General features: G+C 42.4%; 1 protein-coding gene across 1 annotated transcript; it reads right to left on the bottom strand.

Annotated features, from left to right (window-relative positions):
• Positions 1–4,539: 4,539 nt before the first annotated feature.
• On the bottom strand, positions 4,540–9,625 carry cd302 (CD302 molecule). Its single transcript, XM_080838758.1, has 9 exons — positions 9,504–9,625; positions 8,513–8,638; positions 8,294–8,410; positions 7,337–7,510; positions 6,979–7,113; positions 6,773–6,883; positions 6,435–6,608; positions 6,327–6,350; positions 4,540–6,229 (listed from the first exon to the last, which is right to left on the bottom strand). Exons 1-9 carry the CDS (start codon positions 9,583–9,585, stop codon positions 6,027–6,029), a joined length of 1,146 nt encoding a protein of 381 aa, XP_080694884.1. The 5' UTR covers positions 9,586–9,625; the 3' UTR covers positions 4,540–6,026.
• Positions 9,626–13,876: the final 4,251 nt, after the last annotated feature.

Genomic DNA, 13,876 nt, shown 5'->3' with positions numbered 1-13,876 from the left:
TGGTATAACACAAACTGATTAAACACAGAGAAATTGCCCCTTATGAACCAATGGTGTTGGCTGACATGAGCAGTTAATCCTCTGTCATCCCACTGTCATATATCAGACGTTATTGCGTTTTGCTAGGAAGATTGTTATCAATCTTTTTACTTGTAAGAATGAGCTGTGGAACATGCAATAACCCTAATGGTGTCTGTGTGGTATTCCACACAGGGTTTCCTTTTGGCCAGTTAAAGGCCAGAGGATCATATGAGTCCCATGAGAATGCCTAGACAATGAGTAATACTCTGGCCTTTAACCCTAGCACAAGGTGACCCTCAGACGGCGGGTTGGTCAGGGTTAGGGTGACACATTAGAATGTCCAGAGCACTTTTAGCAGCACCAGCCTTCATAACTTCCCATCCAAAAGCTTTTTTCTTTTTTTTAGGGGGGCGGGGGATTTTCATTTTCAATAGAGGAGGTCACCAGAAATTCACAAATGGGTTCATGTTGCACACAATACACTTAAGACAGGAAATGAACAGGGACTTAAAACTGAGAACTCATAATGATGGACCAGCTAGTCACATATTACCAAGGATTTTCAAACAACCGTGCGTGAAGTACAAAGATATGTCTGTTCCTTGTTTCTGGAAATTAGAGTTTGGTTTCATTGTATATTGTGAATCTGTTGCCACAATGCAATTTGTGGATGCTTTTGTCTTTGGAGTGTCTGAAGTTGGTGTTTGCAGTATGTGACGCAACACTGATCTTTGAGCGTGAGCAGTACAAATGCTTCGAGTGCACTTTGTAGTCATCATCTCAAAGTACACTTCCTGGTAAACTTTTTCAGTCCTTACTTGCAGCGCCAGAAAGGAAGGCTAGTCTGTGCGTGCAGTTTTTCAAGGCCTTCACAACTCTCCTTTGCTTCAAGTAACATGAAAAAAAAAAAGCAAAAAAAAAAAAGATGGACTCAGAAAAAAGAAATCCATCTTATTTTTTAACATCATAAGGATAAGTGGGCTCTTGCCAGAAGAGAAAGCATTGTCATATGACATTGGAGTGACCCTTACTTCCATCAAGCCCACAACATAAAGATCTCAGAAGGAATGTTCTATTTAGGAAAAGCATCGCATCCCAACACAGCACACATTACACCCATTTATTTGAAAGAGATAAATGAGTCTCGTATCACAAGACTTGCATTATGCAGTCCACCCTTGGCAGAGGAAATAAAGAGACACGCCGCTCTCCTCTTTCAGACTCCTGCAGTGGGCGGCCATTTAAAAAACTGCCCATTGTTTTTGTTCTGTTAATTGGAGCATGTTCCAAGGGGGAGGACGGAGAGGAAACATGAGATATCCAGAACATGGGAAACAGCTGCTCGACACTCCTCTCCGACCAGCACCTATCTCTGAAAAGGTGGAAGGCAACGGCCACATAAAGGCCTGGAGGAATTGATATCTTAATGCAACAATGAGTTTGAAAATAAACCTTTGGCTGGGGCCAAAACAAACGAGTGACTAGAGGAAGAAACGGCTTGGATGTCTGTGGTGCTAAGGAAAAAGAGAATACACTTTCTCATTCATTCCAACCATTTGTTTTGAAGGTTTCTATGTGTACATTTGTGGTAGGTTACACAGCTCAGAGACATTCGTTAGCCAAATATATTGTGTGTAGCCGGGGTTCTCCCCCTGCACATTTTTTATGCCAACTGTCACATTGTGTCACATCTTATTTATGCATACCACTGTCTATTTTAATTAGCAATTTCAGGTCACCGCTAACCCCATCTTCCTCCGGGCTGCCAGGGAAAGAAGACGTGTGAATGAAATGCCTTCAGTGTTATTTGATCAAAAATAGGCCATTACCGCCATAATCATAATGGCAACAGCCCTCCTGTAATGCATGCTCTCCTCAAGCAATCCATCTCAGGATGAAACAGCGGGACAGAAAGGAGAGAGCGGAGGGAAAAGCAAGATGGAGCACGAAAGTGCAGCACTGTCTGAAAAATAGAGGACCACGCCAGACAATGTAATTATCGTGTAAGCTAGTCCCATCATTTTCAGGAATCTCTTGGCAATTCCCCCCTTATCTTCCTCTCTCTCTTTCTCCCTCTCTCTCCCTCCCCCACTCTTGATTTATTTATTTTCATATTAAGAAGCGCAATTCATTATGGTAATGCATGAAAAACAAACCATCCACAGACCACTACACACCAACCCATCATGAAGATGCACATTCTGTTTTGGTTCTGCTTTTCCTCACACTACATGACTCTAGAATCAGTCTTATTTACTTGTTTGTTACATGAAAAGATCACTTTGAGAGAAGAATGACTTGTGAACCTTAACCTCAATTAGCGATAGATATGTGATATCTAAATACTCTTTCGATATCATGTACAGCAATATCAACAATACATAGTATATGATATCTGAATACTCTTACTGACCAAAGCTAAACCTATATTTCCACAAACATTTTTCATGACATTGTTTTATGTGGAAATTGATACACTTCACTTAAGAAAAATTCCCCCACACAAAGCCTCCTGCAAGTGCTCTTTGAGCTTGCCCTGTGTTCAGGAGTGTGACTGCAATGCTCTCAGTGAGCTGCTATTGTGTTTCATTCTAATAAATTACGCTTTGTCGCATATTCATGCCTCCCTCACCCACAGTAAGAGTGTGCAACTGAATCCTGGGCCCTGGGAAGGTCGAGGGCAGGTTTGCGAGGGGCTGAACTAGTAGAAAAGTCACAACGCATTCCTCAGTGGTTGGACATCTGCTGAGACTCAGACAGGACTTCATTTTTCGAGTTCTGTCAGTTTATTTCCACCCCAGAAGTGTCTTTTGTGACAACTCTGGTGCGAAACAGGAGATGAAAAACAACTTGAACAGCAAAGGGGCTGCGATCGGACTGCATTCAGCTTGTTACTTAAGCACACACAGAAAAGGCCAGAGTATTAGTCATTGTCTTGACCACAAGCAGACATGAAATATGTACAGTCACCCTCTTCTCCCTCTCATGAGGCGCAAATGTACATGATGGGATTTCCACAAGCCAGAACAGTGTCTCTAACATGGGCACTCTTGCACTGCATCAATAGACCATTTGTTTTGGTGACAAAACTCCAGCAAAAACATTTCTGTCTTGTCTGTTCCACACAGGGTACAAATAGCGGCTGCAGTGGCCAGTGGATGGCCTGCTGGGGGTCTCGGAAGATCACATGACCTGTGAAACACTAGTCCGGGAAAAATGTTCCTCAGGGTTCACCAGGCTCCGTGTGTCGCCTCACATAATTTCTCAGCCTTTGTTGCCATCTGATCTGTGGGATTAGTTCACAGACTGCCTGAGATATTCTTTCTTCTGCCTCGTTGGCGCTGTGTGCTTTTAAAATATGTATAGATGGACAAAAAAGTGATTCTCTATCTTTATAAACAGTAGTGGGGGGTAACTTAATTTTTTTCAAATAATGTGTGTGTCTGCAATGGCATGTAAGAACTCTCCGTGTTTTTGTGTTACTCAACATTGATCATCTCTAATAAACTACATACAACTCACCCAATTACAACCATTTACACAATTCCAACAATGATAACACAAACAATCTGATAACACAAAGAGGGGACCTTTCTACTTTTTCACAGCCAGAATGGGAGGCAGTCTTACATGAGTCACAGCACACCCTAGTGGTCAACAGGATAAATGACTTGGTACACCTTCCCAGGACTGTCAGGTGACACGAGGACGTCTGACCTGCGAAGTGAATAGCCTACCAGTTAAAAAAAAAACATGCATTTTAATTTCCTGTCCTTCACCAAACTCCATATCACCGAAAGCATTGATGAGTTTTATACTGCTGTCAATACTGTGCTTTAACAAATTAAGGCCATATTTTGCTATGACTGGTAATTATATATAGCTGTTGAACCAGGAAGTAGGCATATGAAATAGACAACAATGCTCTTTGAAGTGGGGCGATGGAATCACTTTCATGTTTGGTTACTTATAACGCCATTTAACATGGACAGTGTGGATGTGTACTCAGAACTACATAATAGTATATCAGAGAAAATGCCATTTGGATGAAAGTGAACCTGAGAAGCCCCTACAGATGTAGAACAGGTAGACTGACACTTCCAGGGTGTGACACTGACAGTGATTTATACGTCCCTCCAGGGGCAATTAGTCTGGCCTCGATTTGCTGTCCCAATTCATCACATTCCAGTTAATTATGCAATGAAAGATGTATATTTAGCTGTGATTTACAGCTTTGTCAATGAATCCCATATCTGCAAATACAAAGTATTTATGGGAAAAGTCAAATGCATCATGTATATGATAAGAGGAAAATGCAAAAACGACTTTGCTCAATGAGCTCTCTGATTTCTGCATTGAACCGTCAACACCCAGTCATGTTTTAATATTATATACATGTATATCAAATGTATTCTGTGAAATATTTTTACATAGCTTTTACCTACAAAGACAAAAAGTAAGCACTCACACACTGACTAAGACCATTCTTTATTCATGTCTGTGACAAATGACAGAAACAGCCTTGAAGTGGTTTTATTTATAATAAGGGATTTGGTTTACATTTGGTTCACAGACAGGGGGGAAAAACATGAACAAAATTTGTACAGGAATAGTCAACCAATTAGTTTGGCTTTTAATGAAAGTGCTTGGATGCCATGCTCAATAAAGAAAAAGCACTGAACTGAAGGAAGTTCTTATCAAATAGTGCACAGTGGGATTTCAGGACGAACCGTATTACTCCTCAAGGGAACAGCAAGTCCTTAGAGTTGAAAAAAAAAAAAGGTTTCAAACATTCACACAAAAGCGTTCACAAAACACTGTCAAATCACACAAATGGCAAAATAAATGATTGAAATTGTGTCAGAATGCCCGAGCCCCAATTTGTTTCAAAGATTAGCAACAGCTGTAAAGGAGCTTCTGCAATTGTAAGCAACCATGTAACTACAGTGCAAGCGCTTATATCAGTATTTTTGCAGCAAGAAAACAAATGGAGACAAGAACAAACACCCCAAAGCCTTTTGAACATGAAAGGCAAGCAATTCTTACATTTCCAAAGGGCGTTGGGCTGTTGTTTTCTTTTTCCTGAGCACAAGCCTCAACCCAAATGTTTGGGAAAACATCCCTTGCACAATCCTTGACAGAAGTCAAGGTCCACCTATCCTTTAACACACTGCATACTGACCTGTGGGGCTGGGGAGGTGCAGTGACAAAGACAAACACACAATAAAACGGGCCACAGAATGGGACGGCCTCCTAAAGATCCTGAATGATTATAGGTGCGGATAAAAACACTGAATAAAAAAAACCTAAAAAACATTTAGGCTGCATTCATCAAGGTTATTCTGTGATTGTCTCGACTGTGCAAGCCCAGATGCAGATTGGATTGTGGCCTTCTGTGGCATGCTGAAACATGTCTGGGATGTAAGAAAGTAAGGGAAGAGTCATGAGGGTGCTCCAATTTACCTTTCTGTTCTCACACAAACATTTGAGGACAGGCTTTAACCACATACTGAAAGCAGTATTGCTTCATGTATGCGAGCTAACTGGTTTAAGGCACATTTTTTCCTTAATTTCCCTCGGGATCAATAAAGTATCCATCTATCCATCTATCTTTTTTATATGTGGCTGCAGACTGAGTCACATGCCCAGTGTTACAAGTTGAGAAAGCAAGAAAATATCTTGTTCATGTGAAGAATGCAATATATGTGTGTGTGTGTGTGTGTGTATGTATGTGTGTGTGTGTGTGTGTGTGTGTGTGTTGTGTGTGTGTGTGTGTGTGCGTGGGTGCGCGTGTGTTGTGTGTATGATATACTCCGGTCTCTTCATGACCTTTTGAAGTATATTAGGACTGTGCAAATCAGAGCTGGACAAACGTTCTTCAGTAATCTCATAGTGTTTTCACACACAATCAAGAGAATGTGACTCAATACGATGAAATGAAAAGAATACAAGACAGAATCAAGTGAATGAAATGTGTGTTCAAAAGCTCTGTCTAAGCAACACTTTTAAGGCTGGTCATCATTCTCCTCCGCCTCTACCAGGCACGTCTCGTCAGCACCGGCCGGTCCGAACGGCGGGTGGTACTCAAAGGCGCTGAGGATGGAAGAGCCGGGGTTTTTCCTCTGATGCACGAACCAGAGCACCGCGGAGATGCCCAAAATGGCCACCACACTCAGGATGACCAGCGCAGACATCAAAGGACTGCCCTCTGACAAATCAAAAACTAGGTTAGAAAAAAACCCTGGAGAAGATGACAGAATTATAACAAAAACAAACTGATGAGCGACACTGATGAAGATACTCACTGGTTTTCCCTGTCTCGACGGGTTCTGAGAGAGAAGAGACATAAAAAACAGGTTAGTGGAAGGCCTGGCAGCAAAATGTGACAACATTCAGCACCTGAAGACCCTTACTGTCAGCAGCTTCGCAGACCACGCCGTGCTGCATGTTGTCCTTGCAGCTCGCTTGCATCCACTGTCCGCTGCTAAGGTGCATGGCCGCACAGGTGTCCTCATCAAGCGTGTTGTCGTCGTCCTCGAAGTTCCTGTAGGCCGTCGATCCATTGTTAAACCAACTGAGACCATCCGCTGCCGAAGGATGGAGAAAAGTTGCTCCATGTTAATGGTTCAGAGAGGGAAAATAATGAAAATGGCATTCAAATAATGATTAAATAATATCAATGTCAATAAAGTTAAATTACTGGCAATACTTGAGGGCAACACATATACATTCAGTGTGAAAGAGGTCTTACCATCGGTGTCATAATACATGCCCAACCACACATTGATGTTGCTTTTCCAGATACTGGGACTGTAATCAACAATATACTGATTCTCTTCTGCGTCGGTTATCTGCAGAAGCTCTGTGCAAAGTAGCAAAATAGTAATAAGTCAGTAACATAACAGAAATGCAGCTGAAGATGAACTGTGCAGTGCAGGCTCCTTCTCATAGCCCTACCGTGGCCTTTGCATAATGCCTTGGCAGCTTCAAATGTGAATGACTGTGCTCCCTCTCCTGCCTGGACAAACAGGTAGCATTTGATCCCAGAGGCGACCCATTTTTGCCCATCGTTGGGACAATCTTCCAACGCCTCTGAGAATGACAAATGACAATGACTGAGAATGGAGCCTTTTTTCAAGGTTCCTTGCACTCGAAAAGCACTTGTTAGTTTTACTACTGTCACAAGAATTACTACTATTATTAATACTAATTCTATTAATTAGCATGGGTAAGAGGTTAAGTGACGTAAACACACCGAATGAGACATATAATACACTTCAATGCAGTTGTGGTTACAGCAGCACAAGTCTCTTACCTCCTGGAGCCTGACAGACCACTCCATGCTCTGGGTCGTCGGCACAGCTCACTTTAAGCCACATGCCTGTGCTCAGGTGGAGGGCCACGCAGGTGTCGACAGGTGACAGGTCCAAACTGTTCTCCCAGTTCTTATAGCTCAGAGTCGTATGATCAAACCACTGAAATGCCTTCACTGAGAGACAAAATCTGAGGCATCAGTGCATTTTTACTAATTCCTCTAGGCAAAATGTGAAAAAGGACACAAATGATGTGTTAAAAATCATATATTGTTTTTGTTTTTGATGTTGAAAAGACAATTGGGGGAAATACAATCAAAGCTATAAATCTGCTCAATTTGACAACAAAAAAAGACAATAGAGTCTGTTTCAGATGTCATATTTGGGAAACAGATAACACTAGTTAAAATAACCATGCAAAAGAAAGAAAACATCAATAGCATCTATAATATGTACTTCAAATGCACACTTGAAAGCTACTCATATCTGCATGTAAATTGCCTTTTCTTTTCATCCATTGCTTTAGCCTTCGCCATGGAGGCTGCTTTCACAAAAAACAGGATTTCCTGATGTTGTTCAATCATTTTTTGTGTGAGGTAGCCACCCCATAGCTTGTCCTGTGTGTTTCCATGCAGTGTTATTGTCTTGATCCACCCTCCATGTTCTTGCAACCAATTTTAGCACTGTAACAAGCATAGTGAGCTACATGCTCTCAAACAACACGTGTAAGTGATTTTAACACACTTATCGCAGTGGGGCAGGCTAAACAACCACAGAAGGTCATTTGGTGTTGTGGATTAAGAGTGGTAACATTCCATTTGGAGAAAGAGGAAGTGGTCATGCTAAGCTCAGTAATCCTTTTTACATGATTCAGGTTTCCCGTCAACATGCACAGAAACAAGTAGGCTATAGTCGACTTCATTACAGTTCCAGAGTCAGGGAATCTTTAACGGTCTTACCTTTGGCATCATAGGACATGCCCAGCCACGCATTCAGGTTGCCTTTCCAAACACTGGGACTGTATTTAATGATGAATTCATTTTCTTCTGCACTAGAGATCTGCAGAAGTCCTGTACCTATATGGTGGATAAATTAATACTGCAGAGACTGTTGTCTCGAAGGCAACGATGTGTAATAAGCGTCACTATACGTTGTGAACAATTACCACTAGGGCTTACCATTTGCTTGGCAGAATCTCTTGGCCTCTGTAATAGTATAACCTTTTGCTGTATCTTCTTCTCCATGTACAAAATGATAGCAGCTATTTCTAAAAGGCACCCAGGTGCGTCCATCGGCAGGGCAATCTAGGAAAAAGGTATGGTATATGTTATTAATTTACTTTTATAAACTGTTTTTATCCGTTTCACAGTTGGCAACAGCATCACAAAGTAGCCCACGCTTAGCAAACAGAGCTGTGAAGCATCTTGTTTACGCATCGTATTGACTAATTGACCCATTGTGGGCGGCTGCGTACGTGACATGCTACCATTGGGAATCATGTGCAGGAATATTGCGGTTTTGAAGACACCAAATCCTGATGACCAACGAAAACCAGGAACCTGTTCTAACACGACCTTTACTCAGTTTTTCGATCAGTCAGCATCATGTTCTATTCCCAAAATTCACAAGAAAGGCCCTTGACAATAACAAACAAAATTAATACACAAACAAACGTATGTTCTAAAGAGACATGCCAACTTTTTATTTCAGAACATTTGCGTTTACATAGAAATTGCGAAACACTCTGATTTAGATGTTGATGCCAACTTCCTCTTAAAGAGTTCTAGGTCGTACCTCGTGATAAAGAACGAGGAAACATGTTTAAGACTCAACACTTCACTTTAACTTCTTAACTTAGGCTACAACACGAATGGGCATGCATTGCATAAGAGCTCTCCAAAACACATGCATAGCTGCTACGCTACCCCCAACTCCAAAAACACATTAAGACAAATAGGCTAAAGTCTAGAATGATTCGGGGATACTTAACTAAAGCGTCATGTTTGGAAGGCCTATGTCCAATACACGAGAAAAAGTACTAGCCTATGATATATTTCACAAAATAATCACGCTGTCAGTGTACACTCGTAAGTGATATTTCGCTACATGAATAACTTCAGTGCCAGGCTTTTAACTTCCAAAATATAGAGCCTAAAAGGTTTCACTTACCAGTTCTGGTAGACTGCCATAGAACCGCAAACAAAACAATGCGGCACAACAAGGAAAGGTGATATCGTCTCACTGACTCCATAATTGTGAAGACGAATATCAACACCAAAGTTTATGTGGGCTGAAACCGTGCAGTACGTGCCTTCAGACGCAGGGGGCTAGACGTATCCCAGAATTCACCACAAGCAAAAGGCATATGACCCATTGTCACACAAACTAACCTCCACTGAAGTAAAGCGTTAAGTAAAGTGTTAGTAAAGCGTTGTTTCTTACAAGTGTCACAGACACTTTTACCTGCAACATTACACAATTTGACGCAAAGAAGAAGAACTCCCCCCATTCTAAAACTGTAAAACTGTTAGGCTCTGATGAAAAGGTAAGCCATATAATCTAGTAATGACGGTTGTCTTATTAGTAGTAATGGCGAGTACACATGGGAACAGCGTAAACATTACCACGTAATTAAAAGATAGTATAGTAAATGTAGTCTTCTGAATCACCCGAATAATCCTTTAGGTGGTGCTCTTAGTGCAAAATGGGGCTCATTGAGCCTAATGTCAGATTAATAAAACAGCAGTATGCTGCTTCTGATTTATACTTAGGTCTAAACCATATGTTAAATATTGTTATTGTGTCGATTGTATTGCAAATCAGCTGTATACTACAAGATTTGTAAATGATGTAGGCCTGCTATAAATATGAAGTATGCATTGTATTCTATTTTTCTCACTTAATACTCGGTCAGCCAAAAAGAATATTTTGGCCAAATGATACATCATCATCACAGACAGAAAAAACCTCAATGATGCATATTTAACTTTCACAACTTCACAAATGTCTTTAAGTACATTAATAGTATACTTTTTTCTAATGTGTTGCAGTTACTATGTCAATGTTGAAAGAATTGTATCTGGAGTACAGTAGAGGGTGCTGTGTGACACACAAACAAGAAGTCTTTTAGAGCTTTCTCTCACTCAAAGCTGCACACGGCTTACGGGCCAACTGAAGGGCCATATGAGGTGGGATACTGAGCACGAGGAGTGAGAAGAGGGCTGGTGAGAACTGATTTGACAGACCACTCTGTGGGGTATGGGAATCCAACAGTTCCACACAAAAGAAACGCAAACACTTCACTGAGAGAGAGAGAGAAAGAAAATCTCAGTAGGAACAAAGCCACCGTGTCTATTTGTCACACCATGTCACTCCAGACATTGGGAAGCAATGCCAACAATGTCGGTTATTTTAACGGCCAATAATAAATAACTTTGCAGTACTTAAATCTGTTGGGGTCTGGAGTGTTGTAAATTAAAGACGAAGTGCTTTTATAGATATGTAAATACAGATCAATGCTTTTTATCCACAGAGGACCAAGATTAGTTTTACAATATTTACATTTCACAGATTATTTCAAGAACACTTCATGTTGAAAGGTTGACTTCAATGGCATAATGTTGGCAGATTGAAAATTATACAGGCCATTTTCTATTACAATGCAGTGATAATGTTGAAGTGTGTGTGTGTGTGTGTGTGTGTGTGTGTGTGTGTGTGTGTGTGTGTTTTTTAAGCTCAGCTAGTGCTGTCAGTTAGTACTTCACATTTCATTTCAGGTTTGGACCTCACGTGGGTGCCATAGCGTATCAGGTTTTCTAGAAGGACAAATGCTCGTGTTTATTTTAAGTAACGCAAAGATGCCAAACCTGTCCAGCGGGAGGTTGGTGCAGTCTGATCCTGGCTTGGCTATAGAGAGAAACCAGGGCCAGCATGGCGAGGAACAGGGTGTGGGTGTGGCAGTGTTGTGGGTGTCTGCAGCCGTGGTGGAGCGTCTATCTCAAAGTGAACTCTGTGCACTCAGTGACGTACTTGAGCCATGAAGACAAAACTGACAGGTGTAGTGACATCCCGCTCGTGCCTAGGAGGTGTGGTAGAACATAGACACAGTGACTGTAGACTGAAACACAAATGCCTCCAGAAATAGCACAAACAGTTCAACCGCAAGGGCGTGTCCACATACTAGGGACTTCAGGTTGATGTAGAAACAGAACAAGAGGTGATTGTTCAGTACACAGTCACTGTACATACTGTCCCTTCATGTAGTAACAGACTATCAATGTGCTATTACATGTTGCATGTGTAAATCTTTAATGAATGCCATTGCCCCATGATAACAGGTGTGTTGTTAGTATGTAAAGTGTTACCTTGGTTAAGTTACAGGTAGTAACACAGAATTTGATGCTGAAAAGTGTCCCGATATTGTTCTTGTTAACTAACGTATGAATCCATGGCTCAGTGTAAAACAGCGCCAGGATGTCCTTGATTGCATGAAAGGTAGAGGAATAGAAAGGTGAGCGCATGAGTGCATATAATCACAGGTAGAGACTTTAAATGGAGACTGGGAAGGACGGAGAGAAAGGCTGTGTGTGTGTGTGTGTGTGTGTGTGTGTGTGTGTGTGTGTGTGGGCGTCTGTGTGTCGGTGTCTGTGTCTGGTGGCAGGAGAGGAGTGTGGCCCGCGGGCGCAGGTGGCAGAGAAGGGGGCAGCTGCAGCCCCAATCTCGCTCCTCGTCTGTTCCTCGCGGCTCCCCATGGGGTGGCCCCACACCCCTCAGGATCCCACTGAGGACCCATCTGCTCCCGGGCCTGCTCCCTCTCCAGCCCTCGCTGCCCGGCACCAGCCAGGAACAGCACCGGGCCCCGGCCGCGTACTCTGATCCACCACAGAGATCAACAATAACAAGACATAAAATACCCCTCTGCTGCTGATCAAGCAAAACACCCCTCCCCCCACACCCAGGCCAACCCGGGAGTCGTCTTCCACTGTATCTGTGGCTTTGTGTATGCGTGTTCCCTTTTTTTCAAAATGTCAGCGTTTTTCCTCTTTCCCAGTAACTTGGTACTTTCACACTTTGGTTTTTGTGTTCCGCTAACTCCTCCTTGAGACAGATATGGGTGGGAAGGGTAACGTGATCACATCGCTGTGGTGGCTTTCGGAAGACGTTTGTGATGCTGTCACAGCTTTTTACAGAAACACTACGGTGATTGCCTGAGTATAATTCAACCGCCCCATATACTAAATTACAACCATCAACTCCTGTTACATATTAATGGAGGTGATGAATGTATGGGGCCTGCCGTAATAGAAATGGAGGTGGACAGGGCAACGTACAGAGAAAGATGGGGATGAATCAATCAAACGGAGATGGTATCTCTGTAGGAAGGTGTCAGATCCTCCTCCTCCACACAGTAAGGTCAGTGTCAGTCTTCTGAGACAAACGACTTGAATTCCCATCGGGTTTGAAGAAGTAGCATAGGGATAGTCTTCCTCCCTGGCCTTGAGGGAGTATCTATTCCCTGCTTTGGATGCAGACGTGATGGCTGACAGTCGACAGCGGCACTATCTCACTCAAGGATTACAGTTTCACAGAGATGCTCAGAGTGAGCGACGCGCCGAAGGCCCCTGCACAGAAAGGCTCAGGGCTGTGTGGCATGTGCCTCCGTCAAGGGCCTCACCTTCAATAACAAGGCTACATCTACAATTTCTGAACCTTTACAGCATTGCTGACACCTGAGATGCTTGATATTCACGGGAGGCAGATGATTGATTTAATGGACAACTCACAATAAGGATAAAGGAGCTCCGTGGTCCTGTAACTCACCAGGATGCATTAAGCCGACTCCGTCTCCCACACCACATCCGTTCTGACCATTTGCAGCAAATTCTATTAAAGTAATGGTCCCCTGTAACATATAATTTCTTTACTCTCTCCATCATCATGAACAGCAACAATGAGGCACTACATCAAATCATAGTAAGGATGACTGCATTAAGTGGCAATACAACATACATGTGCATGAATGTCCAGGTGCAATGACCCAGATCCTGAGTGTATAAGCACACGCCCCTGCCGGGTGGCGCATGTTGAAGGTTATGGAGAGAGACATGCAACCATCTCTTCAGTCTGATGGGATGAAATCATTCCCGGCAGGCCCATTTATCTCCCTGGCCAACAGCACTATGGAGGGAACAAAAGTGCATTCATGTTGCCCATTCTATTTCAGCCTGTACAGATCAAGGCATCTTGATTGAAAGGATCTTTTCTATACTCTCCATCACAGCTGCTCATGCATCCTTGAAGCAAACGTGGCATTTGCGATGTCTTTAAATGACTGAATAACAAATTAACAAACATTGTGTGACACTTTTCAGCTCCCGTCATGAGAATCACGTACGAATCTAACCAAAAAGAAAATGCCTTGGCCTTCTGTTGATTTGCCTGTGAATTTTGTATGCATTTCATAGCAGTTGCGTATAGCGTTAACACTCTGCTCATTTGCAAGTTAAACAAGCTTCCTTAGTATGAATGTTATCGCAGTTCTC

Source organism: Sprattus sprattus, assembly GCF_963457725.1.
Source record: "Sprattus sprattus genome assembly, chromosome: 5".
NCBI lineage: Eukaryota > Metazoa > Chordata > Actinopteri > Clupeiformes > Clupeidae > Sprattus > Sprattus sprattus.
The sequence above is the reverse complement of the archived record's forward strand: the minus strand, read 5'-3'. Positions and strand labels throughout refer to the sequence as shown.